The sequence below is a fragment of the Dendroctonus ponderosae genome, unplaced genomic scaffold (assembly GCF_020466585.1).
Source record: "Dendroctonus ponderosae isolate FM_Combo_2020 unplaced genomic scaffold, Dpon_F_20191213v2 Dpon_F_20191213_4, whole genome shotgun sequence".
NCBI classification, from domain to species: Eukaryota; Metazoa; Arthropoda; class Insecta; order Coleoptera; family Curculionidae; genus Dendroctonus; species Dendroctonus ponderosae.
In genome coordinates this window covers 2,818,773-2,846,600 of record NW_026018611.1, presented here as the reverse complement: position 1 = coordinate 2,846,600, position 27,828 = coordinate 2,818,773, and the positions used below count along the sequence as shown (strand labels likewise).

The 27,828-nt window shown below is 37.1% G+C and overlaps 8 protein-coding genes across 12 annotated transcripts in view; 4 read left to right on the top strand and 4 right to left on the bottom strand.

The window, feature by feature from the left end:
* Window positions 1-7,091, top strand: part of LOC109546827 (serine/threonine-protein kinase BRSK2) — a 25,219-nt gene extending 18,128 nt beyond the window's left edge. The window contains exons 6-15 of one of the 2 annotated variants that reach the window (XM_019917958.2): window positions 67-282; window positions 715-914; window positions 971-1,192; window positions 1,245-1,372; window positions 1,871-2,089; window positions 2,144-2,281; window positions 2,344-2,510; window positions 2,567-2,750; window positions 2,817-2,980; window positions 4,372-7,091. In XM_019917958.2, coding sequence (XP_019773517.1) covers window positions 67-282; window positions 715-914; window positions 971-1,192; window positions 1,245-1,372; window positions 1,871-2,089; window positions 2,144-2,281; window positions 2,344-2,510; window positions 2,567-2,750; window positions 2,817-2,980; window positions 4,372-4,599 — 1,866 coding nt within the window. In that variant the 3' untranslated portion in view covers window positions 4,600-7,091. Of the gene's footprint in view, window positions 1-66; window positions 283-714; window positions 915-970; window positions 1,193-1,244; window positions 1,373-1,858; window positions 2,090-2,143; window positions 2,282-2,343; window positions 2,511-2,566; window positions 2,751-2,816; window positions 2,981-4,371 lie in introns of both variants that reach the window. The other variant, XM_019917957.2, reaches the window with a different exon arrangement.
* LOC109546791 (replication factor C subunit 2) overlaps window positions 1-11,030 on the bottom strand; it is a 38,194-nt gene extending 27,164 nt beyond the window's left edge. The window contains exon 1 of the mRNA XM_048665681.1: window positions 10,810-11,030. The gene's annotated coding sequence lies outside the window, so the exon portion shown is untranslated. The remainder of the gene's footprint in view (window positions 1-10,809) is intronic.
* On the top strand, window positions 8,603-11,611 carry LOC109546826 (low-density lipoprotein receptor-related protein 1). 2 transcript variants are annotated; one of them, XM_048665680.1, is made up of 7 exons: window positions 8,603-8,894; window positions 8,969-9,201; window positions 9,658-9,851; window positions 9,905-10,016; window positions 10,071-10,271; window positions 10,333-10,452; window positions 11,393-11,611. In XM_048665680.1, exons 1-7 carry the CDS (start codon window positions 8,848-8,850, stop codon window positions 11,527-11,529), a joined length of 1,044 nt encoding a protein of 347 aa, XP_048521637.1. In that variant the 5' UTR covers window positions 8,603-8,847; the 3' UTR covers window positions 11,530-11,611. The 2 variants fall into 2 exon arrangements, with proteins under 2 accessions (XP_048521637.1, XP_019773515.1); XM_019917956.2 differs by having other exon boundaries at window positions 8,605-8,890.
* Window positions 11,612-11,642: 31 nt separating this feature from the next.
* Window positions 11,643-16,876, bottom strand: LOC109546825 (codanin-1). Its single transcript, XM_019917955.2, has 12 exons — window positions 16,489-16,876; window positions 16,339-16,433; window positions 14,872-16,285; window positions 14,547-14,820; window positions 14,241-14,404; window positions 13,674-14,186; window positions 13,409-13,618; window positions 13,088-13,354; window positions 12,475-12,597; window positions 12,262-12,421; window positions 11,940-12,202; window positions 11,643-11,878 (listed from the first exon to the last, which is right to left on the bottom strand). Exons 1-12 carry the CDS (start codon window positions 16,573-16,575, stop codon window positions 11,759-11,761), a joined length of 3,690 nt encoding a protein of 1,229 aa, XP_019773514.2. The 5' UTR covers window positions 16,576-16,876; the 3' UTR covers window positions 11,643-11,758.
* Window positions 16,877-17,318: 442 nt separating this feature from the next.
* LOC109546824 (proteasome subunit beta type-3) lies at window positions 17,319-18,337 on the top strand. Its single transcript, XM_019917954.2, has 3 exons — window positions 17,319-17,455; window positions 17,583-18,148; window positions 18,202-18,337. The coding sequence occupies exons 1-3, from the start codon at window positions 17,453-17,455 to the stop codon at window positions 18,248-18,250; spliced, it is 618 nt and encodes a 205-aa protein (XP_019773513.1). The 5' UTR covers window positions 17,319-17,452; the 3' UTR covers window positions 18,251-18,337.
* Window positions 18,338-18,404: 67 nt separating this feature from the next.
* Window positions 18,405-21,227, top strand: LOC109546823 (ciliogenesis-associated TTC17-interacting protein). 2 transcript variants are annotated; one of them, XM_048665674.1, is made up of 8 exons: window positions 18,405-18,758; window positions 18,817-18,996; window positions 19,555-19,773; window positions 19,831-20,056; window positions 20,111-20,372; window positions 20,487-20,610; window positions 20,661-20,818; window positions 20,957-21,227. In XM_048665674.1, exons 1-8 carry the CDS (start codon window positions 18,638-18,640, stop codon window positions 21,179-21,181), a joined length of 1,515 nt encoding a protein of 504 aa, XP_048521631.1. In that variant the 5' UTR covers window positions 18,405-18,637; the 3' UTR covers window positions 21,182-21,227. The 2 variants fall into 2 exon arrangements, with proteins under 2 accessions (XP_048521631.1, XP_019773512.2); XM_019917953.2 differs by having other exon boundaries at window positions 18,422-18,767.
* LOC109546822 (vacuolar protein sorting-associated protein 41 homolog) lies at window positions 19,065-24,904 on the bottom strand. 2 transcript variants are annotated; one of them, XM_019917950.2, is made up of 17 exons: window positions 24,725-24,904; window positions 24,517-24,645; window positions 24,174-24,456; window positions 23,916-24,114; window positions 23,627-23,781; window positions 23,387-23,569; window positions 23,190-23,331; window positions 22,925-23,137; window positions 22,774-22,870; window positions 22,550-22,722; window positions 22,312-22,498; window positions 22,075-22,261; window positions 21,877-22,017; window positions 21,602-21,738; window positions 21,404-21,548; window positions 21,219-21,349; window positions 19,065-19,455 (listed from the first exon to the last, which is right to left on the bottom strand). In XM_019917950.2, the coding sequence occupies exons 1-16, from the start codon at window positions 24,758-24,760 to the stop codon at window positions 21,228-21,230; spliced, it is 2,529 nt and encodes an 842-aa protein (XP_019773509.2). In that variant the 5' UTR covers window positions 24,761-24,904; the 3' UTR covers window positions 19,065-19,455; window positions 21,219-21,227. The 2 variants fall into 2 exon arrangements, with proteins under 2 accessions (XP_019773509.2, XP_019773510.2); XM_019917951.2 differs by lacking the exon at window positions 19,065-19,455 and adding an exon at window positions 20,838-21,135.
* Window positions 24,905-25,452: 548 nt separating this feature from the next.
* Window positions 25,453-27,823, bottom strand: LOC109543739 (sorting and assembly machinery component 50 homolog). Its single transcript, XM_019913585.2, has 10 exons — window positions 27,637-27,823; window positions 27,456-27,563; window positions 27,267-27,389; window positions 27,108-27,203; window positions 26,840-27,051; window positions 26,666-26,771; window positions 26,440-26,603; window positions 26,253-26,358; window positions 25,916-26,204; window positions 25,453-25,784 (listed from the first exon to the last, which is right to left on the bottom strand). The coding sequence occupies exons 1-10, from the start codon at window positions 27,655-27,657 to the stop codon at window positions 25,594-25,596; spliced, it is 1,416 nt and encodes a 471-aa protein (XP_019769144.2). The 5' UTR covers window positions 27,658-27,823; the 3' UTR covers window positions 25,453-25,593.
* Between the last annotated feature and the right edge of the window lie 5 nt (window positions 27,824-27,828).

Here is a 27,828-nt window from a genome sequence, read left to right as displayed (position 1 = left end):
CGCCTCAACAATACAATTTTTAATTAAAACGAACTTTTCAAATTGCAAATGGAACATTACTTTCAGGGTGAAAAGTACGACGGCCGGAAAGCGGACGTGTGGTCATGTGGCGTCATATTGTACGCTCTTCTGGTCGGAGCTCTGCCTTTTGACGACGACAATTTGAGGCAATTACTTGAAAAAGTCAAGCGAGGAGTGTTTCATATACCGCATTTCGTGCCCCCCGACTGTCAGAGCCTATTGCGAGGCATGATTGAGGTCCATCCGGAAAAAAGGCTAACGGTAAGTTGATGACCCAAACGCAAAATGTCCTTCGACTCGGAACTGGTTTATCTCGTAATTTGCAAACGTTTTGGCACAGCTGAATAACAGCCTTTCATTGCTCCATTCCTGAATGTGCTATTCCTTATGGCATTTGTTAATAAAATAGGTCGCAAACTTCTTATTATCCTCACTAGCTGTATCTCCTAGTTACAGCAACGAGGTCCTATTGACGTAAAATTAACTATCCCAATGCACAAACTAGGCCGACGAGATAACAACGTTCATGCCTTCATGATGGCATTCACGTATGGAGCCAGTTATACTTTCCACGATATGGCTCTAAAAGAGAACGACGTTAATTTAACTTTATATTCGTTTTATCCGGCAGATGCGACAGTTTTTATGTAAATATCCTCTACGAAACTGGAATGCTTGATTTTGGGTTTTCAGCTGTGCGACATCAACAAACACCCATGGGTGACTGCTGGTGGAAAAGGTGAGCTTGAACTAGAACAGCCCATGATGGAAGTGGTCCAAACCCACGTGTTGCCGTCCATTGAAGCCGTGGATCCAGACGTTTTGCAAGCCATTTGCAGTTTAGGTTGTTTCAAAGAGAAAGAGAAACTAATCCAGCACTTGCTCAGTCCCAGGTAAATTTTATGTTCATCCTCCATCCAGTTCGTTTATATGCAATGCAATGTTCCAGCCATAACACTGAAAAAGTGATCTACTTTCTGCTACTGGAGCGGAAGCGCAGGCGGCCAGCTTTTGAGGATGACACTGACTCAGTGCTAAGGATACGTCCGAATGAGTCAGTGGATCCGCCCAAGAAGCGCATCGATACCTGCCGAGTCAATGGCCAGTCTACTTTGCAGTTTGGGCAGATTAGTGAGGGATCGCCATTAACGCCTCGAAGATCTCATTACAAGTAATATGTTCCTCCAATATTCTACATCAACTCTTCAACTGTCTTTTATTAGGCGCCATCATGCCCGAAGGAGTCCATCCACTGGCAGTACTCATAGTAATCTTAGCATTCATTCACCTACCAGATCATCGGGCGCTTCAAGTCCAGTCATGTTCAACAGTATTCCTTCAAACACTCACTGTAAGTATCATATGGTATCTGCACTTGAGCTGAGATTGTCCGAGGGTGGCCATCATCACTGCAGTTTTCTTTGTATTCTTCTTCAAACAGAACTGCGTTCAACGATTTCGCCCTGGTTTATGAGTTTCASGACCTCTCAAGATGTGTCYGAAATACTGCAGTTTTCYCATTTACACTTCATGCAGGATCTCACATCTTGAATGCTTCCAACTTCCGCTCGCATTACACGTGCAGGTGCCAMGCTTCTACACCTTACAGAACCGGAAATATATAAGTTTCGAGCATCCCAGTTCTTAGCTACAGAGCTTGATCTCGATGAARAATGCGGGGGTTTCACATGCTCGAATCCTTATTTCTGAACAAAAGCCAGGTGAACTGGAGGATGAACAGTAGACAAAGGTCTTTTGCGAAAAATCAGGCCACCCTGTACATCAGACACTATTTTTTAAATGTTGCCTGTTAGCGTTGTAGTTACAGCGATAGTAGTAATATTTTTAGCTGGAATGTCATCGCCAGTGAGCCAACGTACGACACCGTCCTCCCATCTATCGACTCCTCTTACACCTGCACATAGAGCATCAGCTCACGTGCCCTCAACTACTCAGGTGACTGTAACTCCTCCGCCCTCTACCCCCACGCATCACCGGGCGAACAGTAGTGGGGGTACCACTGTCTCCCTTACATCACCCGAAAGTGATACTAGTAGTTTAGTTACAGGTACTTAGTTTTTCAAAAACTCGCGCTCCCAGTACTGAGAAGTTCTTCTCCTAGGTTCTAATATTCTAACCCCGATGACTCCGCCCGGCTCGCCACACCTAAGCACGACAAGTCACCATTGGAGGTCCAGATTGACGACCATTAAAAATAGCTTTTTAGGATCGCCTAGATTCCACAGAAGGAAAATGCAAAGTAAGCCACTTGGTGAACGACTATTCAGGAACAAGCGCGAGCTGAGTTATTTTATTCTGTAGCTTCATCGGAAGAAGTCCATCTGACACCGGAGTCATCGCCGGAACTGACCAAGAAGTCCTGGTTTGGCAGTTTGATGACGACCGAAAAAGATGAAACGTTCACTATATTAGTGCAAGGAAAACCGCTCGCCACAGTAAAAGCTGACCTGATACACGCCTTTCTATCGGTAAGCAGTTTGAATAAAATCACATGTTGGTTGCTGACGGAAACCATTTATTCTAGATAGCTGAACTAAGTCATTCAGTATCCAGTCCAATGTCATTTAGAGTAGAATACAAAAGGGGCACAACGGGACCAGCCATGTTCCAAAGACATGTCCGATTTCAAGTGGATATTTCCATTCTAACGAAGCAGCAGGAAAACCCTAAGGAATATTTGTATGCAATCACCTTCAATTTGCTGTCAGGTGAGAGCTTTTGCTGGCGGCAAGCAGAGCGGAAAGAAGGTGAATGGGGATGTTTGGCTTTTATAGGTAATATAAGGCGGTTCAGACGAGTGTGCGAACACATTCAGACTCAAGTATGCACGAGAAGACCTCCGCCCAGTCCCAGAGCTCAAAGAAAATTCACAACGGAGCTCAGTGAGAGTTCCAGCTGTGGATCGGATTCCAGCGAGTTGTATTTGAACACTAGACAAGTAAGTATTTGAGACAATCTTGCACTTCTTCTAAGCATATCCATACCTAAGTATACCTTGAAATTTAAGTCCGACTTAAGTTTCAATGAGTTGCACCATACGTTTTTCACGTGTTCTTAGCTAAGCTTCAGGCAATAACCGGCAACTCTGTATTTTTCGTTCTGTTCTGCATGTCTGTGTTGTTTCTAACCGAAATTCGAGACCTTTTTAAAAATTTGTTTCACTCATGGCTGCAAAACAGAAAGGGTCTCCTAATTTTGGCGCTTCTGAAAGAGATACTCTTTTAGAGCTCGTTGCGTTTCATAAAGATCACCGAAAATAAAAAATATAATAATAAAAATAATAACAATAAAAAAACCAGATGCTGTGTCTTCGCAAGAAAAGCAGTCAACATGGTAGAAAATGTCGGGCCAATTTAATGCTGTTTGTTAAAACAATTAATAATTAATTTTTAAACAACAATTCCTCCTACGACCCCAATAATCAGGAAATTCTACAATAACCAAAAAGAAGACATCCGGAAGCACATTTCCAATCAGAATAAAAAACTTTATAAAACTGATGGCGGAGGAGTTGTGCCGTGCCTTCGGTTCCCAGGGGCAATGCAGATAAAATATTATTATCTATTGTAAATAATAACACCTTGTATGGCGTGAATCAATCACTTGCTGCTTTGATGGTGATTGGGTACAGCCAAATGAAACTCCGCCGTCTCTCATTTTCCCAATTAGTCAGAAAGGGCGTTAATGAAACGTTGAAATTCAAAATTCATGATGTACGTAGGTACTTATTTTTTGAAAATAGGACATTATGATTACACAATTCATATACGTATGCTGTATATTTGACTAACTAGCGACTAAAGTGAGGTTGGAAGAAGGCTAAGTCATGCTTAAGTACTCGAGAACGAGTCCTTAAATTTAAGATTTTCAAAGACGTACTAAGATCGTGTCATCGGTTGATGCAATCCATTTTTGCAGGTAGGCTCGAACTTAACGCTAAGCATAACCTTAAGTCTTTCTTAAATGTTTGGTGCAATTGGGCAAGATGCCTGTCACTCATTTAGAACTTAAGTTAAGTACTGTCAAAACTGCTCAACTTCACATTATAACCGCACTTCACAACATCAGCTTTCGTTGCTTGCAAGATTATTTTGATAACATACGTTTTCAGGTGAAAAGTTAATGGAGCTTTTTATTCTGCGCCAATCTTTAAATGGTTTTCTATGCTTGTTTTTACCGAACCAACTTTAATCGTTGCTTACAAATTCAGCAAATACTGTAATACACTTTAAGTTTTGAGGAACACAACATAAAAACTAACCACAAATGGGCTTGGATGCGTGGTTGCCGTTGTAATTTTCGATTAGTAATAAATTGTGCTATTCTTAGGTAAACGTTCTACAAATGGAGAACAGCGACCTGGAGAGTGAATGTAGCGTGTTTGATGTTCGGACAGCGTCTCGTGACGTGTCCCGACGCGCTTCCACTAACAACAATACGGAAACGATGGAACAAAACCCGCCCGGTACCCCTAAAGCTGTTCGTTCCAACTCAGAAAATACGGATTCCTGTGAGAAAACCTGCATCACCACCATGTCCGGTAGTTCCATTGCGTAATATTGGATAGTTCTCGGCAGTAGAGTATGGAAAAACGTTCAATTTTGGCTTGATCTATTTAGTTGTTGGTACAGTATGGTGTTTAGACGATTAGCGCGAAGAATTTCCTATGGCTGGTACGACTACTTCAAAACGTTATGAATTGCAGACTGGCCAAGCATTGTCTGTTCGCTTAGATCCTAAGCATAAAGGCAGTTCAAGATATTACCCAATATTGGCGATTTTTAGCATAGCAACTTCGTATTTACCTGTCTCTAATTTAATAGTTAAAATTGTTTAAAATGCATTGCGTTTACTTATTAACTGCTATTTAAATATTATATTTGTTGTTACTTTACGATGCCCTGTATATACTAGGCAAACTCGCCTGAATGTTTGATCCTAGAAGCTAAATAAAATAATCAAAATGTTCAAAATGCATGGGCCTTTGAGGAATCATCCGCTCTTTGTATGGGAACCGCAACAAAGTGCAATATTCATTCAAAAACTGGCTGGCCAGTTTTGGATCTGATCTAAAGTGTTCAGTTACACGTCCGGTTTAGTGCTATTTTTTTTAACTCAACCCTCAGCCCCTCCATTAGAACTGTAGACTGTTCTTTTACGCGACGCGTAGCTTTGCATAGCCCCCGTTTGCAGCCGACAGAAAATTGTTTAAAAACTATTTTTGGTAATAATAATAATATAACTAGAAGTAAACGTTTACAAACTAAAACACCAAGCATAGTATTATGTATAAAGAATAGCGCTAGATTACATTTAAGGCATAATCAGTGAGGTTGAAATAAAGTACATTCTAATTCAGAGAAAAGCTGTCCTTAAATTTAGGTTGCGGCAAACCAAATTAACAAGCTGGTTTAATTCAAAACCTGCAAATTTTAATTCTTTAGTTGCAGAAAAATGGCTTTCCATTCTGTATGTTTTTAGTTCAAAAGTCATTTAGTTGCGCTTTTTACAAACGCGTTTTGACTCTGCTTGAACGGCAGGAGAAAGGATTAATTTAGAATATGAAAGTTGGATAGGAATCACCCTTGAGAGTTTGAGATAGTGGATATTCACCAAGCATCAAGTTGAAAACTTTCGCTTCAGGTCACGCAAAGAATCTAGTCGAAAAACACATGTTTTGCAATGTTTCAACTACTGATACCTACGTTTTCCGGAAGTTTTATTAATTTTTAATGCACATTTGGGCTACCAACAACTGGTTGAACAGTGGTGGGCTATTTATCTAATTATATATATAAACCCCATGACCCTACCAGTAAATGTAATAGGCTTTATGTAAATATGCAAGAAGTGTGCTTATGTACTTTGACTTGTTCTATTTCAATGTAAGTGTCCGAAATTATCTAATTCGTATTATCGTACTGTTATGGAACTTTATTTGGATTATACGTAAGAAGGATCCCATCCGAGTCTAGGGAAAACCATGTTATTAGATAGGAAAAAAATTATAATTGTGTATATAGTGTGTCTCACTGGAAACAAACTGCAACCTCACCTCTGAATAAATTTATATTTCATTAGCGTTGCTAGTGAGACACCTTATACATAATAAGTATAATACTGGATAAAACAACTTTTACATTTTCTTACACGAAAACAGGTCTTTCCACCCTGGTATTATTTATACACCTTTCATAAATAGTTCGAATCAGATTTTCCTGCAATTGTTCAATATTTTAGCTTCGAAAATGTTAAAGTTGCCTTGCCAATATTATAACTAATAAACTTACACTTGTAAATGAAATATATCAGTTTAAAATCTAGCTCATTGGTCATTCATATCTGCTTAGGATGACAACCGACTGAAGATAAGCACATCCAATATTCACTGTTCCATGTGTTTGAAGCCTTGAAACTTGAAGATTTTATTGAATTTTTCATAACTTCAATAGCAAGTGCTTATCCGCAGAAGGATCTGAATCATCATTAAAAACATCGTGTAAACATATCATTCGAGCAGCATCATGTTTTGTAACAAAGCCTTTCTTCTCTATTTTACGCCTATTTTGTTGTAAATCCAGTGGCGTATGTAAGATCAGGGACTTTTTGGCCAGTTTACCAACCCTCAAAGTTTCAAAATTGCTCTTGGTGAGATTTTCTACCATTCGGCCACTGAACAAGTTATGTGCAGTTAATATGTTGTAGTAGAAATTAAGCTATAATTAACAGCTATACAAAATCGCTAAATCTGCAAGTAAAGACCAAAAAAAAATGATCGAGCCGATTTAATGAAGAAAAACGAAAAAGCTATTAACTGCATGTAAGAAGACGAATCGGATATATTTACGCAATTACCCGATTACTAATCAATAGTTATTTAGTGATTCCAGTGTAAGATAAACCACATTTGTTTATATTTTAGCTATAACAAATATTTTACACTTAATCGTTGTCGTTATATTTCAGGCTTGAGTTATATTATTAATTTATCTTATGTGTAAGTGCTTGTAAATAATATTGTGATAATAATAAATCAATTTGCACAATTACCAATGCATTTTATTTTGTCCTTTACAAAAGGAACATCAGATGAGATCCTTTCGATGTCTATTTACAGACTACTAAAACCAGCTGATTATTGAAAATAGAAATAGCACGGTGGCCAGTATTGTATAGTTTGTTACTTTACTAAAGACTGAAGTTTCTAAGCAAAAATATTACGACGAAGCTTTAAGTGAATTTTCTTTAAAAAATCGGTTTCAACTGCAGTTGACAAAGGTTGATGATTAAATACGTTTCACCTGTCTTTAAAGGGATTGTATTACCCGTACAACTGTTGTGCTTGACAATTAAAAGAACAGGTGAACTTATGTGATATCAATTTCATGGCAAAATAATCCCCTTGTCTGGTCGTTTAGTTTTCAAAAAGATTGTAGTTCAGAAAACGGAATTTTATGTACATTTGCTGCAGTAAAGACAGCATTTAAGAGTGATTTATGTATATTTCAAATGGAAGAGTTTCACTACATATTCAAACAAATTGCGGTCTTAGGAGGACGGTTTGATTCATAATTAAGATTTTCGCACAAAGTATTAAAAATCACTTCTATTCTATATTATTTTGTAATAATTCAATTGCATATTTCTGTAAAAAGTGTAGTTAAAATGCCTGGAAGTAAAAGAACAATTTCAGATGCGAATGAAAAACACTCAAAAATTGAAAAATCAAAAAGCCTACAAGAATGCAATTTCTCTCTACACACTCAATTTGCTGGCTTAAATTGGCCCAAAATTTAATGTTATTTTACTTTTAAACTGTTGCATTGCCGATGATCAATTTTCAAACAAATATTATTGTATTTTAGACCCATTTTCACTAGATATTTTCTGTTGATTGACCGGGGATAGTTTTTTTCAAGTAATCATAAGTTTTTTTCAAGCCACGCAAATCTGATAAATAATAGGATAAAATCTGATCTTCCGATGGTTAATTGTTTCGCAAGAAATTCCTTCATTGAACCCAAATGATGAGCACTAAATGACCAGTAGTTTTGATAAAAAAAAAATATTCGAATCTCGGAATGGAGCGAATGCTTGAAACTTAGGGATTTTCGATAAAGTGCAGTGAAACTTTCGCACCTCTTTCAGCCAAAGAGTGCATCTTCCTTACTTATAATCGGTTGAAGTTAAAAATATTACTTTTAGTCAATTTTTAGGTGCAATAATCCAAATCAAAGTGGGTAACTACCCAACGTTTCTACAAGAATAATGGCACTAGAAACTGTTTCAATAATATCGCGTTATAAACCAAAAAAATTGAAAAAAATATTCTGAAAAATGCAGATATTTAAAGAATTTTGATAAAACCACTTCAGGGGAAAAGTCAACAAAAACCAGCCTTGGTATGAACAATAAAATGGTTAAGTAAAAGTAGCATTCGCTTAAAAATAAATTGCTCGAATAACCACCCCTAAAAACAGGTGCAATTCGATCCCCAAGCCACCCCAAAGCCCTTGGCAAAGTAACCCTAACATTGAATGATATAATAAGCGGCTGTTGTAGTCACGAGCATCGCAAGCTTTTGGTGTACGATGTTATGGTCCGGTTAATGCCGGTGCTGAATGTTTGTATCGAAAAACACCCATAATTTTCAGGGAATTCATGCAGTTTCAGTTCAGATACGGTGCTGTCTGTTTGCAAAATGTGCGAATCCCAATTTGTCCCCGTAACAAATTGCTAAATTTAAACGGCGCGTCTTAAAATCCAAGCAGAGCTTTATCGAAGAGATGATTTTGCAGCCCAACAATGTGGAGCTTACGAAAATACACTATTACGATCAGAGTAAAAGGTAAGTAAGTAGTCGATTTGTTAAAATATAAACTGATAAGAACCATTCAATGATCTGGTAATTTTTTGCTCCGTTCAGGTCGCAAAACATGTCGGTTTCGACGATATCGCGAGAAATGTATCAAAATGGATTTAATAAAAATGTGATGATAAAACGGGACATGTTCGGTCACAAATGGATCTTGAAGATCAACGAACAGAAGAGCCAAGACCCCAAAAAGAAAAACCGGCTAAAACTGATGCTGCTTATTTACGTTTCAGTTTTCTTCAGTACAATTTTAGCTTTGTGTTGTGGAATCATATTTTCCCTTGGTGAGTAAACAAAATATAAAATTTTGTCAAAAACAGCCTAATTAAAATTGGTATAATGTTTTTAAACGTTTAAATGATTTTGACTAACAAAGTATAATAAATTAATAAAAAAGATAATCAATTAAAAACCTTCAGAAACAAGCCAGCATTGATGTTTATTCTAAAATTGTCATTGCAAAACTTCGCTTTTTGCGAAAAGTATACTACTTTAAAGATTAATTCACCGTGAACCATTTGAAAAATAAGCAAGTTGATAAACAAGAAAAATTACAATAAAAAATTGTTATTGCCTTGTAACGCATTGATTTGAATGAATTTATTTATACTTGAGTGCACATGAATTATTAGTCAAGGTGAAGTCGAGTGGAGAATTATGGATTTCTATAAATTCACTTAGCCTAAACCTTAATTAGATTTTAATAATCCGCTTTTCCAACCAAATTTCATATGTTTTAGATTACAACATATTTCGACCGGAAAACAAAAACACTCCGCATGCAAACATCAATAACACAACAGTAAAAAGCTCAAACATGCTGTTGGGTAACAACAATCAAATGAACGAAACTAAAACTGACTATATAACTAAAGCAACCGATAAAGAAAGCAATTCAAGTATTAACTCAATCAGTAGCCGAGAAGACTCAAAGGTATAACCAGAAAATAAATTCAAATTGCAATGATAAAGTGGAGACTTTTTCAGGAATTGATCAGGCCATATTGCGTAAATTGCACGGAAGATGAGGTTTGTATAAAAACAGCAGAAACGAAAAAACCAACATGCCTTCCAATGACTGATAAAAGGGACACGACAGGTACATTTAAATAAGCTAGTCATTCAAAAATGGCAAACTTTTATTACAACGCAGGTTGTGGTGGTTTGTGTAAAATCAATGAGGAATACTGTAAACTGCTCGACAAGACCATCAAAGTATATCAGTGCTTAGCATTGAATAATCGCTTGAAATGCCCTGAAAATACATTCAATTGCGGAAACATGTGCGTATCTATGGACAAACGCTGCAACGGCCAAATTGATTGCGCCAACATGATGGACGAAAAAAATTGCGGTAATAAACCATGATTAGCTGCAATGTAACTTTCATGCACATAATCAAGTTTGTGTTTTAGTGTGTGAGTTGGAAACTCACTTCCAATGTGGAAACCAAACTTCTTGCCTAGATAAAGTGAAATTATGCAATGGCAAAGTGGATTGTTGGGACAAATCAGATGAAGTACAATGCCAAAAAGGTATGATAATGATGCCTTAAAACAATTAAATAATTGATTCAAGCTTCAGCTGGATTTTTCGTGTAAAATGTATAGAGAGTTGAGTTACTGATACTTTCAACCAAATAATACATGATGGTAACAAAATGTGTCCGAATCGCTTTAGAAACCGGCGAAAAAGAGTAGGCTTCTTAAATGCCTCAAGCGACAAAGTTTATGAATTGAAAAATTCACCAATTTCTTTAGAAAAAAAATGGAAAGTCAGTAGAGTATCAGAAAACACATTCTTGTATTTTCTTCCTAAATTGGGAACAGGAAAAACTACAATACCACAATAATTTTGGGCAAAGGCAAATGTTTCTTAAAAATTCCACCTACCATTCAACTGCGTATTTCTATATCCAAATCCATTTCTACAGCTTGAAAGTCCTCAAAGCCTTGAAGAAAACTTCAAAATTGTTGGTAAACTTCCAATATTCCACCGTAATGTCAAAAATGTCGTGTTTGCTAGTGCGAATGTCAATATGTCAACTTGAACACTTAGAAACATTCCACTTTAAAAAATAGCATTTTTTGTTCTAAAATCGCACTTTTGATGGGGAAAGTACGACAAAACGGTAAGGAAAAACTTCTTCTCTTATAACATTGGTAATTTTCCGCACAAAAACCAAAATTTTCTGAATTTTTTTGATATTTTAACGGAGCGAATCGCACAGTCAACCATAACGCAACATACGACTTCGACCAAATAATCCGAGAATCAACGAACATTTGACAATTGATAACTCGGTACCTATGACGAATTGGACGTATGTTCACAATACTTTTTTGCTTAAAATTTACTCAGAAGTTGCCGATTTAAATTTACATCACATATAACACTCTGTGTAATAAGGATACAACAAAAATTAATATAAAAAATTATTGACTTACTTTATTAAAACCCCGATTTTTATTTCAGATGTATTTTGTCAAAAAAACCATGTACCATGTTCAAATGGGCAGTGTATTCCAAAGGAAAAAATGTGCGACAGTGTTTTCGACTGCGTGGACAAAACCGATGAGCCGTTCTGGTGCCAACAAATTAGAAATACTTAAAAATATTTTTTTAAAGACGACTGAAAAATATATAAATACCTATAAAAACACTGTTAATTGGGAAATAAACCACAGTAGTTTATATGGCGACAATAGAGAGAAACCCCTGCCGATAGTTTAAAATACATGGTCTTTATTCGAAAAGTTAAAATGCAGATTATAATATAAGTATCACAAAAGTCGAAACAAATAAAACTTAATTTTACTTAATGATGGGATTAAAATAACATTACAAATCTGAACAAAAATCAGACAGGAAATTTAAAAGAAAAACGAACTTTTCCTTACCCTCGCCGCTGCTGAAACTTACAAGCGTCTTAAGGAAATGTGAGTAACTATTCAAAGTCCCCTAAAAAACACATTGCGAACATAAAACCTGGACACACACACAAGTAAAGCCATGAACTTACCGCATCCCAATCCTTATTGTAAAATCCTGTGCATTGAGATTCTAAATCATCCAGATCAACAAATTTGTTATTTAACAAAGAAGACACAAGTCTAGCATATAAACTCCAGGATTCTTCGGTGTTTTTCGAACCTTGTAGAATGTGGACGTTTCGAGGAGCCAACAGAGTTTTGAAACTTACGGCAGATTTGGGGTGTAGAGCCCAAATTCGTGTGAATTCAGCCAGCAAGTCCTTTTGAGCAAATATCGACGGATATTTGGCCACTAAAGCATTTTTAATTATTTATCTAGTTTGAGCGCAACATGCTGTATGTAACCCTTACCCAATAATATATAGAAATCGAGCAGAATTGCACATAAAGTCACGATTAAATTGTCGTTCAAGTCGTTTCTTTGAGTCAGAGATTCATAAGTATCGTTTAAAAGTTTCGCAACCAATTTTGCCGTTATGTCGCAGTTTTCCATTACTTTGCAACAATATTCCTAAAATAAAGACTGAAAGTTTTTTTTAATTTCGTGATGGATTAGAAACTTACTCTGAGGTTGTTTACAGTGTGAAATCCACTAATAGCAGTTTCGTTATGCGAACAATCTCTACCTCCCTGGGGCAACAAAAATGATGATTTCTCTTTATCTTTGCGTCGTCCACTTAAAAACATCTAGGAACAGATCGGAATAGAGAATTATTTAACACATTTATCAAGTGAAACAGAATTTCGAAAATGTAGACTCAATAACCCAAATATTAACGTAATTTTTAGTTTAACGCGATTCTGGAAAACTGGATCTGGGGCTCAAACATGACGCCGCCCATTTGGTTATATCTCGAACGATTTGAAGAGAGATTGGATGGAAAAATAAAAACTCATTTGCCAAGTGGGAAATAGTCACTTTTCACGCGAAATCGAAATTTAAATAGTACAAAAGGAAGGTACATGATAAGGCCTGACTGAATCTTTTTCCGCGACGTTGCGTTTGAACGCGAAAGATGAGTAAAAAATACATTAATCAAGTAAAATAGCGCTTGCAAAATTTAATAATTATTGTGGCAACAAATCATTTTCTTTCACTATATCAAAATATGTAATTTTTTATATCTAAAAGTGTCCTTTTCGGGTTCAATTTTCAAATGGTTTTACTCCAATTTACCTTTAAAATATCGGATTCAAAATCCTTAGTAAACAGCGCCAAACTAACATGCCCAACCATCCATTGCTTCACTCGTTCTGTGCACATTTTTTTTGTAACTGTTACACAAATCTGCTTAGTGCCTTCCAAAGCATCCACGGGTAGTAACCCGTCCAGCGATTTGGCGATTTTAATGTCCATCAATTTCTGCGCTTCCTGATCGCAATTTGGCAATAACTTGCTTAAATGCTTTTGCGCTACTGGAATCACTTGAGCTTGCCAGACTTTCTACAAAAACGTATCATAGCAGCCAAAATCAGGCGTAAAAATTGTCCAAACTACCTTTGTTTGTGCGTGATCACTATGTGCTTCAGTAGTTTTAACTGAATTCAAATAGTCTTTCCACTCCGTATTTGCTTCGGCTTTAGCCAAAGGAACTAGCTCTTGGCAAATAAACTTAATAGCAGTTGAAGCTACTCTTTCGCTTACAAATTCAACAGTTCTCTTCAACGACGATGGTTGGCCACTGAAGAAAGCATCTTCTAATTGTTGCTGAAACAAATAAAGAATCAATTGATGAACAAGATTTTCGGTGGACAGAACCAACCTCCAGTTTTTTCCTGGACGTTTCTGTATCCGACGCCACAGCAGTCACTGGAGTAATATATTTTACAGCAATTTTACTCCCAGGCGCGTTACTAGCGAGAATTTTCTTCATTTCATCCAAATAGGGGCAGCACAGATACAGCAACCTTCTGTTCATAATTCCCATGCAATCTAGACATTTGCCGGTTGCACTTTTGCCGTTGCTCAAGTTCTGCACGCCTGCAGGTATCTCAGAGCAAAACTGTAAGTATTCAGTGGCAGGAAAATGGGGCATCTCAAACAGCCAGCCCAGGCAGAACTTCACCACAGCAACATTACAGTGTGGTGTTTCTGAACCTTCACAGTTCTGATACAGGCGAAAAAGCCGCACATTTAAAGCCTTGTAGTAGGGCAGGCGAAGCGTTACATAATCGAGCATTGCCAGATACTTTGTGAGCCATGGAACGATCAAAACTACCGTGCGTTTTTCAATTGCAGATTCCAAAAGGGACTTTACGTCTAAAGCTGGCCTGATCTAGAATGAGGTTTGTCAGGGAATGTGTTTAATTTACCAGCAGATTCGTGGTACCTGTTGTCTGATCTCAATCTGAGCTTCAACCAAGCTTCTTGACAGTTTGCGAGCATCTGCTTTGTACGGCAGAGTCTCAAGATAGCCCAAAAACTTTGCCAAAACTCGTAAGTTTCTGATACAGTTTGCGTATAAATTTCTTGCATTTACATCCACTTCATTTCCTGTAGAAAAGTTTAAATATTTGCTTGCAAAAGCGAGAGTTTGGTCCAAGTCTACATATATTGATTTTGTCGTTTCGTTCGATAATTTATATATTTAATTAAATTAATTCAAAACTATGATACGAAATGCATTGGCAGGTACCTTCTTCGTCTAGTCCCACCCCAGAAAAGTCGGTACCATTCAACTCCAAAATCCCAAAAATCAAGCAATCCCGCAGATGCATCCCAAATTGACACTTCACAGAAAAATCCATAAACTCCTTGAAAAAATCCTGATACCCTGTAAATGTTGGTAACGCATTAATCCCATTTGTCGCTTGCTTAGTGACTAATCGGTTCGTCAGACGATTTAACTTGTCTGCATCGATTCTCAATGAAGAAATGAACGCAACACCGTTCTCAGATAAGCCCTTTTCCTTAAAAAAAATTGATAAACGAGCTTAATTTTATTGAGAAACTGGACTTACTTTTGGGCCTTTAGCACAACTGCTCAACAATTGGTTCTTAAACAACCTGGCCAAATGCATTAAGTTTGCAGATCCATTGTGTAGCCCGAACAATGCGTTAATTTTCCCGCCAAGCCCATTAGCAAAATTCCAGTCAGCCGTCAAGTGATGGATTTCCCAAATTCGAAGTATTTCGTAGAACAAATCGCGCTGCTTTCGAAACGCATGGAAACTGATTTGATCTGGGAAGATTGCCTGATTATCTGTATCAATATTGAAGCATACGTTCGTCTGGGAATCCTCCGAGGTACTTTCAGTGTAGGAACTTTCGGAGTTTTCTTCCGCGTATGTAATTAGCTTTTGGGCAAAATCTGGCGCAAACTCCTTAACTCGGTCATTCTCAGCTAGTAATCTAATGGTTGCTTTATCATAAAGCTGAATTACTTTAGTTTGCGTTTCCAAAGCTGTTATTGCAAAGTAAACCAGATTGTGTACTGACTCGAAAATTTGCGAATTGTATATGAATAATTTATCACTGCTAGTGTTTCCTATGTGTTTAAAGCAATCGTCATTGGAATCCAATGGATTAACTCCCAGATTAAGATCGTCCAATTCACTGTTCTTTGTTACTCTTGAATTATTTGCTTCGCAAAACTTACTTTGATCCTGCTGCTTAATTAAAAATAGCGAGATAAGAAAGTAGATTTCACTGGTAATATTCAACGTTAACTGGTGATCTAAGACGGTTTTATAAATATCAATCACATTATCCAAGTGAGACTTATAAGTAACTAATTCCAATATGGGAGTTTCCACTTTAGAAGGGCTGCACTGTCTTTTGTGCAATGCAGGGCGGCAATAATTCGCTTCAAAACTTTCCCTGCGAAGCACAATGTTTGCCTTTTCTTCAGCAAGTACTGCTCTTTGTTCCGTTGCAGTTCCAGCTGCAAGTTCCTGAGAACTATTTTCAAAGCTAAAACTGTTGCCATTCTTCTGAAAAGCATCTTTGTTACTCTCCCTCGGGCAGATGTTTGTCGGCTTTATTCGACGGGACGCTTCGCTTCCCCGGTTTTCAACTACCTCACTTTTTTTTTTCTTTTTTGAGGAACTTTTCGGGGTTTTCACTCGAAAATCTTCGAGCGAAAATTTGTATCTATCTTGCGTCGTTCGGTCAGTGAAGCTACTATTATTTTTCCTTGAGGCAGAAAGTGGAGAAATTGGACTAAAAGTGTTCTTATTCTTCGAAGTACTTATGTGGTTCCCATTTTGGTAATCAGAGTTGCTGTTGGTGCCTGGGGTCTGCCTCTGAGCATGATGGGGAGGAAATAAGGCAGTTTTAAAAGGCCGAGTGGAATCTGGAGTTCCATATGAGGCTTTTTTTTCAGCTGTTTTTGGATTGTGCAGTTTCTGAGGAGTCGCTGACAGTGCACTATCACTATAATCAGGAGAGTGATAGAAAATGTAATCAAAGACAGTTGCTCAACTTACCTAGGCGCTTGATCGTGCACAAAATTTAGAAAACAAGTTACGAAACGCAACTGGCTCACTTTGGTGTCCTCAATCTCTTTAAACTCCTCTTGTCCCTATAAAATAAGCAGTTGCTGAGTTCAATTGTTGGGGTAAAATCAAGCGATTTACCTCGGGTTCAGTATGTAACAGCCACTTGCTCAACACTTCCGAAGATATTTGACCGTTTACAAGCTTATTTAATAGAAGGTCTGCCATAACATCCGATCAAACTGGAGTTATTGGTTTTTTAAATGGCACATAAATTCAAAACAAACGTCCCAAGGTTGAACTACTCCACACTACCTAACCTGACTTTATTTAGCATGTCGTTGATGGGTAATCAGAAGAACTACTAGGAGACATCGATGCCGTTTCTTGATATTATGAACATTAATTTCTATAGATTTATTTAATTTTCAAAATCTGATATATTTTCCTAACATAAAATAATAAAATGTCAACTATCCTGGGCATAAAATGGAGCAGTTTTTAATTTTTCCTGTTGGGCTGCCATAAAAATGTTATTTGACTTTTGTATAAAGGAAATTATTTGTAATAAATGAATGGAAAATTTAAATAACATTAAAGGTTAAATAAAGACAAGACAGCACGGATATATGTATGTACTTGCAAATGTTCATAGTTTTTTTATCAAATTAAATTTAATTAGTAATAAATGTTTTATTCTGAAAAATACTACTCGCTTAAAGATGGATCTGTTACTTGGAAAGTACGGACAAATTTTATTTTTGTGGTTAGTTTGCAAATTGTACTCTTCAAAACTTTAGATGGATAACAGTCCCCAACATGCATAAAATCATATAGTTTATCTCTCCTACATGAGAAGACGCAAATCGTTTGCACCTTCTACATAAAGCGCAAACCAGTGCATTAAAATTATAGAATTATTTTGAAAAAATATAATTTTGTTTTGCCGGCAACCGTGGGAGCTGCTGCTGATTAGTTCGTTTAAAGAATGACAATCAAAAATGTACTAACTGTTACTAACCTCAAAAGAAAAGTTTTGGTTGTGAGGTTTTGATAGTCATTGATAAGTTTTTTTGCCCAAGTTGACCAAAACCCAACTGTAAACATGGTAAGCACGAATGAAAAATATCAGCAATTCACAGTAAAATCGCCACATACTTTCATACTGATAAATAAAGCCCGACTTTTAACACACACAAAACATTCACAAGTAAATCAACACTTGGATCTTTTAGTCGATTCTCACATATAATGGTGGTGCAATGCTTGCAATGAAAGGTGAAAATTGCGTCGCAATAGCGGCGGACAGGCGATTTGGAGTGCAAGCCCAAACACTAGCCACTAACTTTGAGAAAATCTTCGAAATGGGGTCCCATCTGTACGTGGGTCTTCCGGGACTGGCCACCGACACCCAAACAGTGATGGAAAAACTCCGTTTCCGCAAAAACATCTACGAACTGAAAGAAAACCGGGCAATGTCTCCAAGGGTTTTCAGCGCTATGGTATCGCATTTGTTGTACGAGAACAGATTTGGCCCGTATTTCGTCGAACCAGTCGTAGCTGGACTGGAACCCAAAACCTTCGAACCATTCATCTGCAACATGGATCTTATTGGATGCATAAATCAGCCCAAAGACTTTGTTGTGGGGGGCACCGCATCAGCACAGTTGTATGGTATGTGCGAAGCCTTGTGGGAACCCAATTTAACACCTGATGAGCTGTTTGAAACTACTTCGCAAGCCCTAATCAATGCTTTTGATAGGGATGCTGTTTCAGGATGGGGTGCCACTGTTTACATTATGTAAGTGAAGATCAATTGAAACTTGCACGGATAAGTAATTCTGTTTTTTTTAGTGAAAAAGACAAGGTTACAATCAAGAACTTGAAGACCAGAATGGACTAAAAGATCCAATTAAATGGTGTTAAGTTAAATAAGTCTTTGGCACGTGCTGTATTATTAATTTTTTAAATAAATATGAATGTCTCCGTGGCTGTTTGTATAGCATTGAACTTGTCTATCACCTAGATATAACTTGGAAGTTTGTACAAAAACGCGTAGAAAAGCTCATTTGTCTCTATTTCCATTTCGGCCTAATGTTTTTTAAGTTTTACAGTGCAACACGCTGATCAAGTTAAGCCACTTGCAACTCTGCATATGGATGATTTTCTAATTCACTTTAATCGAAACGGACAGGTGTAATTTTAAAAATGTACTAAAATCCATGAAAACACAGGTGTGCTAACACGTCAAGAAGTGGCAAATCAAATCAAAATCAATCAGTTTCCAAAGATGACTGAACCGATCAAACAAGCTGGATCCATTGAGAAGTACTTAGAAGAAACAATTTTCGAGTACTTGCGAGGCCAAACCGAAGTGGCTGAAACCTATGCTTATGATTTTAACAAAAAGCGTGAACCAGGTTTGAAAAATTGTCCAAAATCGCTCAACATTCCCAATCCGAATTGTAGAACAAACGACCGCTGAAGACCCGCAAAAAATCTTATGTCTTATCGAAGACTTGTTAAATGACCTGCTAGATGATGTCGATAGAACGGTTTTATACGAAGCAGAGTATCAGAAAGCGTATAAATCCCATCACCAATACGCCTTATTTGAACTGGCAGATATTATTCCCGGATTTTCTCTTGGTAATCATTAAAACACTTAATTGTCCGTTTAAAGTTAAGGAGCACACATGGAATAAAACACGCATAAATAAATAGTAAGTTAATATTAAACACACTGTCGCACATATTTCTGGTAACAAAAGTACACGATATCACTTTTCGCTTGTAGGTACTAACATTATGATTATACGCATGTTGTAAAATGCATTATTTATTCACATATTTTCGCGCTACGTTCCTATAAAGCTGATATACAAATAAATAATCGTCTTTGATATAAGAAAAGCACACTTGAAGCATCAAACAGAGTATATTTAAACGAAAAATTTATCTAATCTCGATTCACATCACCCATTTGAATTCATTTAACCACCAAATTGAACAGTAAACTTTCAAAAACAATTAACATATAAAATACAAACTGCTACAGTCGAGTGCAGTGTGTATTGTTGAGGCTTCGCAAATTGCTTACCATGCTGCCTGAAAAAGTGTTGATTTTAAACAAAAGTTCGTTCGTTTGGCAAGTTGATAAAAAAAAGGTTCTTGTACGCGTATTAAGAAAATTACATACACTTGCAGATAACACTCTAATAAGGCAACTGTGCTTCCGGGAAACTCTCCTCATAAGCAACGTGGATCAACAACAAGCGCAACAGAAGGGCAACGGGATTAAACCACAAGGTGTCGGAGGAATGTGCCTGAAAGTGGAACTAGTGAGAGGAATGCCACCTAAGCAGAAACTGAGTGAAGAAGACAGCGACAAGACTATTGTGGAAAAACTCAAGGAAATCAAAGAAGGTATGAGGAGAGAAGCTGAGGCTTTCCCGAAGCAAACATCTCCAGTATCTGTTTAAGAACTAGCGCGGTCTAAAACGGTTATTGGCGCCAGCCCTCAAGAAGAAACTGAATCGGAAAAGCTGAGAAAGTATGAAGAATTCCTGCAGGAGCAGATGTTTAAAACGCCCCACAAGTTCGTCGTGCATTTATCAACAGAATTCAACGTCGATGGACAGAACGCGGGTTCTAGGGTAATTTCTTGGGTCGACAAAGATTTGCACACCCTCGAAGAAAGGCGCACAGAGTGGGGCGTTCACCTCAACCAAAAACAAACCAATTTCAAGTTTCCAAATTTCAGATACTTATTTCGAGAAGATATTTCTTCCACAAAACAAGTCCTGTACTACGCACTTCAGGACAGCAAATACTTTGTGAAACACCAGCAAAATACCAATGAAACGACCGAAACTAGAAAGTATTATCCTTTGAGTAAAACGAAAGATATGATTGGGGAAGGTGCCAACTTTATCCTCATGAGATACTTGGCGATTACAAAGTATACGGGCTCATTTGAGATGTCGACGATTTATATTAATGGGGACATGTGCAGGAATATTTATGTGAGTTTGAACGAGAGCAGGAATTTTGATTTTCAAGCTGGGTTTACTATGGAGACAGTCCAGGCCCAAACCCGCTACCAAAACAGACAATATAGGTACAGCTGAATCTTTCAGGATTGCAAAGGACCCAAGCCGGGCATTGTCAATGGACACAAGATAGACTTATGTAAAATATACCGCACCATTATAGAAGAATGTGGCATTATTCATTTATCAGTTACGGTTTTAACCGTCTACGGTAAGGCCGATTGTGGTAGCATAGCTGGCAGTGAATTTTCCGCTTTTCAGGCATGATTGTTAGTCAGGAATGGGAAGGATGCCCGTATATTATTCACATAAATCCGCTTTTTGTTACCAAAGGAAAGCCAGTGCCTTATGATTGCGTAGCGCTGAAAAAGGTGTGGGAAACCAACATGGAAATGGTATCCAAATATCTCGATTGCAAGGTAAACTCAAAATACCTAATATTTTTTAGAACTTTACTTAAAATTTGAATCTAACATTATCAGCTCTATCAACCCCAAAAGGGAGACGGGAATGTTTTAGAAAAATAAAACACCATTTCATTTGTTTTGCATGTTTAGGTAGAAGCAGAGTTCAAAATGAAAACCTACCTAAAAGACCACCCGGAAATTCAAGATATGCTGTCTGACTACCTAAACAGTGTGCTGCTGTTGAAGCCGGAAAACGTTATGCCATTCACTGTGGACTATTTCATGAACTTTGAGCCATACAGTTTGCCCGAGCTGCCCTATTTCGACGACTTCGACGAGAACAAAGTAACAAATGAAAGCGAAATGTTCTGGTAGTTGCGGGCAAAATCTCCAAATAAAACATTCAACATACCTTTTCAAATCACTTGCTTTTTTGAGCGGGATAACACACGACGCACACCGTAGTCGTATCATCTTCTAAACATTGCCTGTGAAATACGTGGTTGCAGTTGAACATTTTCAAGTCAGATAATCGGGAAATATCTGCAAAATATGCAAAATTTAACACGAAAACTATTTCCAGATTAGATTATTTACCATTTTGGATTAGTTTGTAATGGCAAGCTCCACAAAGTACATCGCTGGATACAGACGTTCCTTTCTGCCTAGTGTGAACCAGCTTTTTTTGCAGATTAAAATAATCGGAGACTAAAATTTTTTTGCAACCCTCTTGAACAGATACCTGGAATATCAGTGTTTGGATTAATAATCCAGGTTTTCCTGTCAGCAGAATACCTGCAGATTATATTGGTTCAACATCTTAACTAAAGAGTTTCTCAGTCCTGGAATCTCCATGTTTCCTTTGATTTTCATGATTAGAGTCGTTGGGTCGATGTAATTTCCAATACTTTGAAGCAAAAACGTGACAAATTCTGAAAATTAAAGATTTATTTTATTCTTAAAATATTTCGAAAGAAGGTGTTTAGTAAGTAATTTTTTGGGGTTTTTGATACGCTTAATTTTCGAATTACTTAATTAATTTCGAAAAAAAATCGTGCCCAAATCTTTACCTGGCTTGTCTATGCAATGATCTATAAGATCATCCCATAGATCCGAATCGTCGTGCTCGTGGCAAAAAGAAATTGCGTATTGCATATCCTTCAGCTCGTGTATTATCAGGTCTAAGGCTTCCTTGGTATCGCCAATCCTTCCTGTAAGTGTTCAAAAATCGCTAGTTAAATGCCTAAAGCGAAATTGTCCACTCTTACCCAGAAGGAACACCATTTCCGGATAAAACTTGTTCTTCTGGCAAATGTCCAAGGCGTACTGTATGGGGTAATGATCGGATTTTTTCAAGAATGGTAGTAGTTTTTGCCTATCAAAAATTGCATACAGCTCTACCAGCTCCTTGTGGTACTCGCCCTTACAATTCCTTTTGTCATATTCATCCAAGTACTAAAAGGAAGAAATCAGCTTGGACTCGAAGGGGTTTGTTGGCAAATTACCCTGTACAAATGAGAAGGACTGGACCTGAGCTTTTTCACAATTTTCTCTGGTGGAGTGCTGTTCTTCTCTAGCAGCAAAGCTACGGTTTTTGCATAATCCAAATCCATCAACTGTGTCAGCATTTTTTCCATCACATTGTGCAAGTTGTGGTTTTGAATGAGCGTAAACACATCTTTATGATTCAGTCTGGAAAAACCACGCAATTTTATGCATTCCAATTAGTATTGTCCCACTCACTTAAGGTACATGGATAAACTACTGTCGTATTTTTGTTCGTAGCTATATAGAATAGCTAAGGCTTCTACAAAAATATCACTTTTATCGATTAAAGCATGATCTAATACGGCGTTTATTACAGCAGAAACATTATAAAGGCCATGGTTCCACTCTTTAATTAGTTGCAAAAATCCCTAGAAAACAACTGGGTTTCTCAAAGCTACCACAATATTATCTAAAGTTACCTGAGCATTGAACTTTAGGTATTCGAATAAAATCATCTCGTATATGTGAGGATTTAATTTCGTTTCCAGAGTTCTAGGAATGTAAGGGCTAACAGCCCTAAAATAAGACATTAACAGAGTACTGCCAGGCCACAAAAAAACAGATTCTCACCTCAATTGATGAACCATTGCAAACTTGTAAATTTGATCCTCCCATAGGGAGTGATTTTTTTCAAAAATTTGTAATCCTAGCCTACCAGCATCGTCGTACATTCCTCTACTGAGCAAGAAATCCAAATACTCAATCCCCACACTTTGAATCGTATGTTTGTAAATACTTCTACTGTCGTTATTTTGCAGGATTTCAAGAGCTTCCTTATACTTACTAAGAACAAATTATACATAAGCATACGAATATGCCTGATTGTGAAACTTACTTGTGTTGAATGAACCACTGGATTCTATCATCTAAATCATACGGGCTAGCTATAACAACATCTTTTGGAGCAACAATAAAAAACACATTTTCTTCTAACAACACATCCAGATGATAATCATTTACAGAATATTCCTGGTATCCTGAAAACCACGCTTTGGACCTACATGGCATCTAAACGAGCAAACGGAAACTCACCTCTTAAAGTTAAACTATCAGTACAAATATCAGTATAGTCATTATCTTTGTACTCAACAATATACAATTGGGGACGTAAACTTTTATTGTTCTCGTCGTGTTCTTTAGGCACACCCAACAGCACCAATTGCTGATCTAACGGGGCGATTCCACTTATATAAAACTCCGTTTGAAAGGTTGAAACTAGTAAAGAAGTTTCCAAGTTGATTAATTGAAAAATTTAGCCATTTGTCAGTTTACCGGGGTCGACTAAATATTCTGGTAAAGCCCTAATAGCTAACTCCATATTGCTCCGTTTCCTAATGATGCAAACTCTTACTGTATCCACCCAACCTATGAGGAGAGTTCTATCATTTGCCCATCGCAAGTTGCATCTAAATTTTTCTATCGACATACTGAAAAAACAACGGATAATATTATAAAAGCCATCGTTTGTTTCTTTTGCGTCCCAAACCCAAGATTACCATTTCAATGACCCGAAGTCCGAAAAGTTTAGTTTATTCATTGAACATATTGGTTTATGTTTTACCTGGGATGTTCCTCCCATTTAATGAGCCCCAACGAGCATCTAGCATTCATATCATATACTCTAACTCCTACATTACTGGACAAGGCCAGAAAGTTTCCACCCCATGAAAGACTGCCTACAAGTCCTTCACTTTCCAAGAGAACGGTGGACTTTAAACTGCCCAAAAATGAGCGTTCCCAAAGTGTGAGTTTATCATCACCTGAAAATATTATCGTGCCAAGGGCAACTTTGACCAGACATATTTATTCATTGATTTACCCATTATAAATCGTTTATTTGATGGACTCTTGCAAAAATTGGGATCCACGGCCACGGTTTTAACAAGCCTGGCCACATTCAGGCTGAAATTGTTTTCATGCGAAAATAATCCATGAATAAACACCCTCCCATCATCTGAACAAGTTGCAATATACTCGCCACTCTTATCAATAGATATCTGGTTTACACTGACTGAATGGGCTTTGAGCTTTTGGCTTAAATCACTGTTACCCTCGTGGTCTAATATGTAAATAACCCCCCTGTGTGTGCCAAGGCAGATAAACTGAAATAGTTGTTCATCTAATCAGTGATTTATATGCATAGGGGGCTATAGGTAAATTACCTTTGTATGAACAGCAATGCATGTAGCCGAAGTAGTATTGAGGATCACTTTGAGGTCATTGCTGAGTCGAACATATTTCAGCTTCGGCTCTATTTCTTCCTCAGAATACTCAGAATCACTCATGTAGTCCTATGTGGAGTCAAAAGTGTTCTTAGCACTGAGTAACAGAAATATAGGACAGCTTTAGTGTATGGGGCTTAATACTCACATTAGATTCCGACATGTTCCCTCTTGAGTAAATCATCCGGATTATCGACAACAACAACACATTTTTAGCCACTACTTAAATGAATCACTAATTGCTATATTTGTTGATAACTAGAAGAAACAAACTCAATATTGGAACAACTGATTTATGATTATTTTATTGACAGCAGCGGCTAATTCTAGGTTATTGGCTTGTCTTCTGTTGGTACAAATTGTAGCTTATGCCTTTCTTCACTTTTCATTTGAAACTTTTTTGTGCCAGAATTGTAATTTTTACTGTAACTGCTAAAATTTACGATTATGACGATTTTTATCGGCCGATTTCGCCTTACGAGAATGATTGAAACATTTGCAATACTACTCATATTGTGGTGTTTCCTATTTCAAACACTTTATTTGAAAAAATTTTTACTGCAACTGTATTCATTTAAGATTCTGACCATTTTTATCGGCCGATTTTGGCTAACGAGAATGAATAAAAATTTTGCAATACTACTCATATTGTGGTGTCTCCTATTTCGAACACTATTTGAAATATTTTTTGAAAAAATGCCGTTTTTTGCCAAAATCCAGAATTTACCCAGAAAATTAAGTACTAATTACTTACCTCCCACCAGAATGACGTAACACGCTGTCACACACAGCTGGGCGACAAAAAGTAATGCAAATACCTAGCTGTCGATGTATTTACTTGAATTGTCCACACATACACAAGTAAATAAAAAAACAATATCATTCCAAGCGTTTATTTTACAGTTTAATTAATAACACTAGAACAAATTTTCAAGCAACAAAATCGCCCCCCCCCCTTTTTTAAGTGCATTACATATTAAGGTAACCGGCTACTATTGATTTCAACGAGTTTTTTAACTAAAGAAATTGCACACCTATTCCAAACTGTACTCCTGGATGCGTTTGATCTGCTTTGTCAAATTTATAAGGAAAACAGTAATTTACCTCTAATCGAGCTACATTTCCAAGGCGTAGTGCAATACCCAATCCATATGATATTCTCACATTCGTTTTCAATATTTCAACAATGTCGCCTTTGGAAGCTTTTTCTGTAAAAAAAACATTCAAGTAGTACACAACAGATACATATCTAACTAAGGTTTATATTTTGTCTTATCAAGCTTTGAAAAAAAATGGCATAAGAAAAATAATATACGAGTAATGTACTAAAGCCCGTTACCCAAACTTAGATCTCCGACATTTCCAGCATTCAGAAATAAATGTGTTCTGAACAATTCCCCAAATCCTCCTTGTCCAGGCCTAAATGGTAGTGGAGTAAACAAATGGAAACCGGCAGCCCAAAAAGCATTCGATCCCAAAGAATCAGAATCAGAGTGAGGCCCGATGCCACGCATTTCGAAACCACGAATGGACAATGGTCCACCAATGTAGCAACGGTCAGCAATTGTGACTTTCTTTTCTTTACTAATAGCAGATACATAACCGGCCATTAAACTTGCTTGAAAAACCTGCAAACAAACAAGTCATACAAGCAGATTCAGGCTGAATGCACTTACGATGTCTTCAAACAGCGAGTAGTTGTCTTGCAACAAAACCTCATTCTTGAAAAATCCAATATTACCACCAAGTCCGGCTAACTCTGATGTGACTTGAATTAGAGAACTAAAAAAATTATTAGGTTTATTTGCCAGGCACAGGTGTACCTTCTATATGTGCATTTATTTTCATCAAAGTAGCACTCACCCTGTATTGGGAAATATAACATCGTCTCGAAGATCAACAGACATCATATATCTAATTGCAGACTTTAGTGCTGATCCAGATTGCTCTCTCACCTCAAAAGATGTAGTTCGCGATAGGGTTGATAAATCTCTAATGGTACCCTCCCATTGAAGATTATGTTTCAACTAAAATTTCAAAAAACAGCGAATAGGGAGTTATTGAAAAATAATTTAAAGAATATACTCACTAAAGTGGCAGAATAGAACCCAAAATCCAATTGTAGACTCCTATCTAACTGTTTGTAACCAGAGTTTGGCCATTCTGAATGGGCTTGCAAAATGGAAGTTCGCAAACTAAATAGGTGATCAGTTAGTGAACTCAACCGCAAAACATACATCGTACGTATAAATATGTTTACTACCTTGGCCTGTTCTTTCCGCTGAACGGCTTAATAAAGGACAAATTAAAATTGCTGGTCCTTTTTGAGCCCCGACTATATTCTATCTGAACTTTTTCTCCTCGGCCCAAAATATTCGGAGTACGCAGTCCAATAAGAACAGATCCTTCATTATTACCAACCTGTGTACTGATACCCCCAGTAAGTCTTTTGTGTTCCTTTACATCAAATGTTACCTGAAAAAAAATTCTATAAGCAAATGTGCATTTCTAGATTCCAGTCTAATACGTGCCTCTAAGCCATCGTTTGTGGCATTCGCTCCCTTACTAGTATCTATGTACACACCAATATTTTTAAAGCAGCCCAACTCATCTAAGTTTACTCTCGCCTACAGCAAACGGTCCTGAATTAAACAAAAGATAATTATATTTGTAAATCAAAAAAGTTTAACCTTATGAGCTTTGAGAAGGACTTGTTGAAAGTCTTTAGCATTGAATAAATCCCTTATGCAATCTTCGACAATATCGTTCTTGGTTCTGCACAGTCCGTCAATATTTATTTTGTCGACTCGAGCCTGAAAATCAGCAAAAAATATTAAATCTTCATCCCAGACCAATCTGAAGAACTATTCTCCTGTCACCTGTATTTGCTGTAAATCAACGTCCTTGACATTTGTCTCATAGCTCTGTTCTTTTATATGCGTTTCCTTTTGAATCCCATTTAGATTCTGTGGAGTTTCGCCCGGAATCTGAATTTAAATGTATTTCTAGGTTAGATATACCAACTCGTATGTGTAATAACGTGGAGTAAGCAATACTCGCCTTAGCATGAACTGTTCCCATGATACTGCAACTTTTATGTGCTTTTCGTTAATGTATTTTATCAGACCAGCATTTCCTAATTGAATAAAACTTGCCTCCTTCCAATCAACAACCTCAAACTTCTAAAGTTTCAAAAATAGAATATTCTGTATATGTCAATCAGTCAGTCCGGTATCAAACTTCAACGGTACC

Excerpts from the sequence above, each read along its gene's own strand:
- LOC109546825 (XM_019917955.2), bottom strand. The coding sequence starts at position 16,575 with ATGGCAGACCTTCTATTAAATAAGCTTGTAAACGGTCAAATATCTTCG. Across the intron at positions 16,434-16,488 it reads TGTTACATACTGAACCCGAG|GGACAAGAGGAGTTTAAAGA; the intron begins GTAAATCGCTTG and ends CTTATTTTATAG. Across the intron at positions 12,203-12,261 it reads CGATTTCTATATATTATTGG|TGGCCAAATATCCGTCGATA; the intron begins GTAAGGGTTACA and ends AAAATGCTTTAG.
- LOC109546823 (XM_019917953.2), top strand. The coding sequence starts at position 18,638 with ATGACTGAACCGATCAAACAAGCTGGATCCATTGAGAAGTACTTAGAA. Across the intron at positions 18,768-18,816 it reads TAACAAAAAGCGTGAACCAG|AACAAACGACCGCTGAAGAC; the intron begins GTTTGAAAAATT and ends TCCGAATTGTAG. Across the intron at positions 19,774-19,830 it reads ACTCAAGGAAATCAAAGAAG|AACTAGCGCGGTCTAAAACG; the intron begins GTATGAGGAGAG and ends TATCTGTTTAAG.
- LOC109546826 (XM_019917956.2), top strand. The coding sequence starts at position 8,829 with ATGATTTTGCAGCCCAACAATGTGGAGCTTACGAAAATACACTATTAC. Across the intron at positions 9,852-9,904 it reads GTAGCCGAGAAGACTCAAAG|GAATTGATCAGGCCATATTG; the intron begins GTATAACCAGAA and ends AGACTTTTTCAG. Across the intron at positions 10,017-10,070 it reads TGATAAAAGGGACACGACAG|GTTGTGGTGGTTTGTGTAAA; the intron begins GTACATTTAAAT and ends ATTACAACGCAG.
- LOC109546824 (XM_019917954.2), top strand. Across the intron at positions 18,149-18,201 it reads GGTGCCACTGTTTACATTAT|TGAAAAAGACAAGGTTACAA; the intron begins GTAAGTGAAGAT and ends TGTTTTTTTTAG.
- LOC109543739 (XM_019913585.2), bottom strand. The coding sequence starts at position 27,657 with ATGGGAACAGTTCATGCTAAG. Across the intron at positions 27,052-27,107 it reads CCACAAACGATGGCTTAGAG|GTAACATTTGATGTAAAGGA; the intron begins GCACGTATTAGA and ends ATTTTTTTTCAG. Across the intron at positions 26,359-26,439 it reads GTTATATTTCCCAATACAGG|TTCTCTAATTCAAGTCACAT; the intron begins GTGAGTGCTACT and ends TAATTTTTTTAG.
- LOC109546822 (XM_019917950.2), bottom strand. The coding sequence starts at position 24,760 with ATGATTTACTCAAGAGGGAACATGTCGGAATCTAAT. Across the intron at positions 22,262-22,311 it reads GTCCTTCTCATTTGTACAGG|TACTTGGATGAATATGACAA; the intron begins GTAATTTGCCAA and ends TCTTCCTTTTAG. Across the intron at positions 21,739-21,876 it reads TCATTGCATAGACAAGCCAG|AATTTGTCACGTTTTTGCTT; the intron begins GTAAAGATTTGG and ends TTTAATTTTCAG.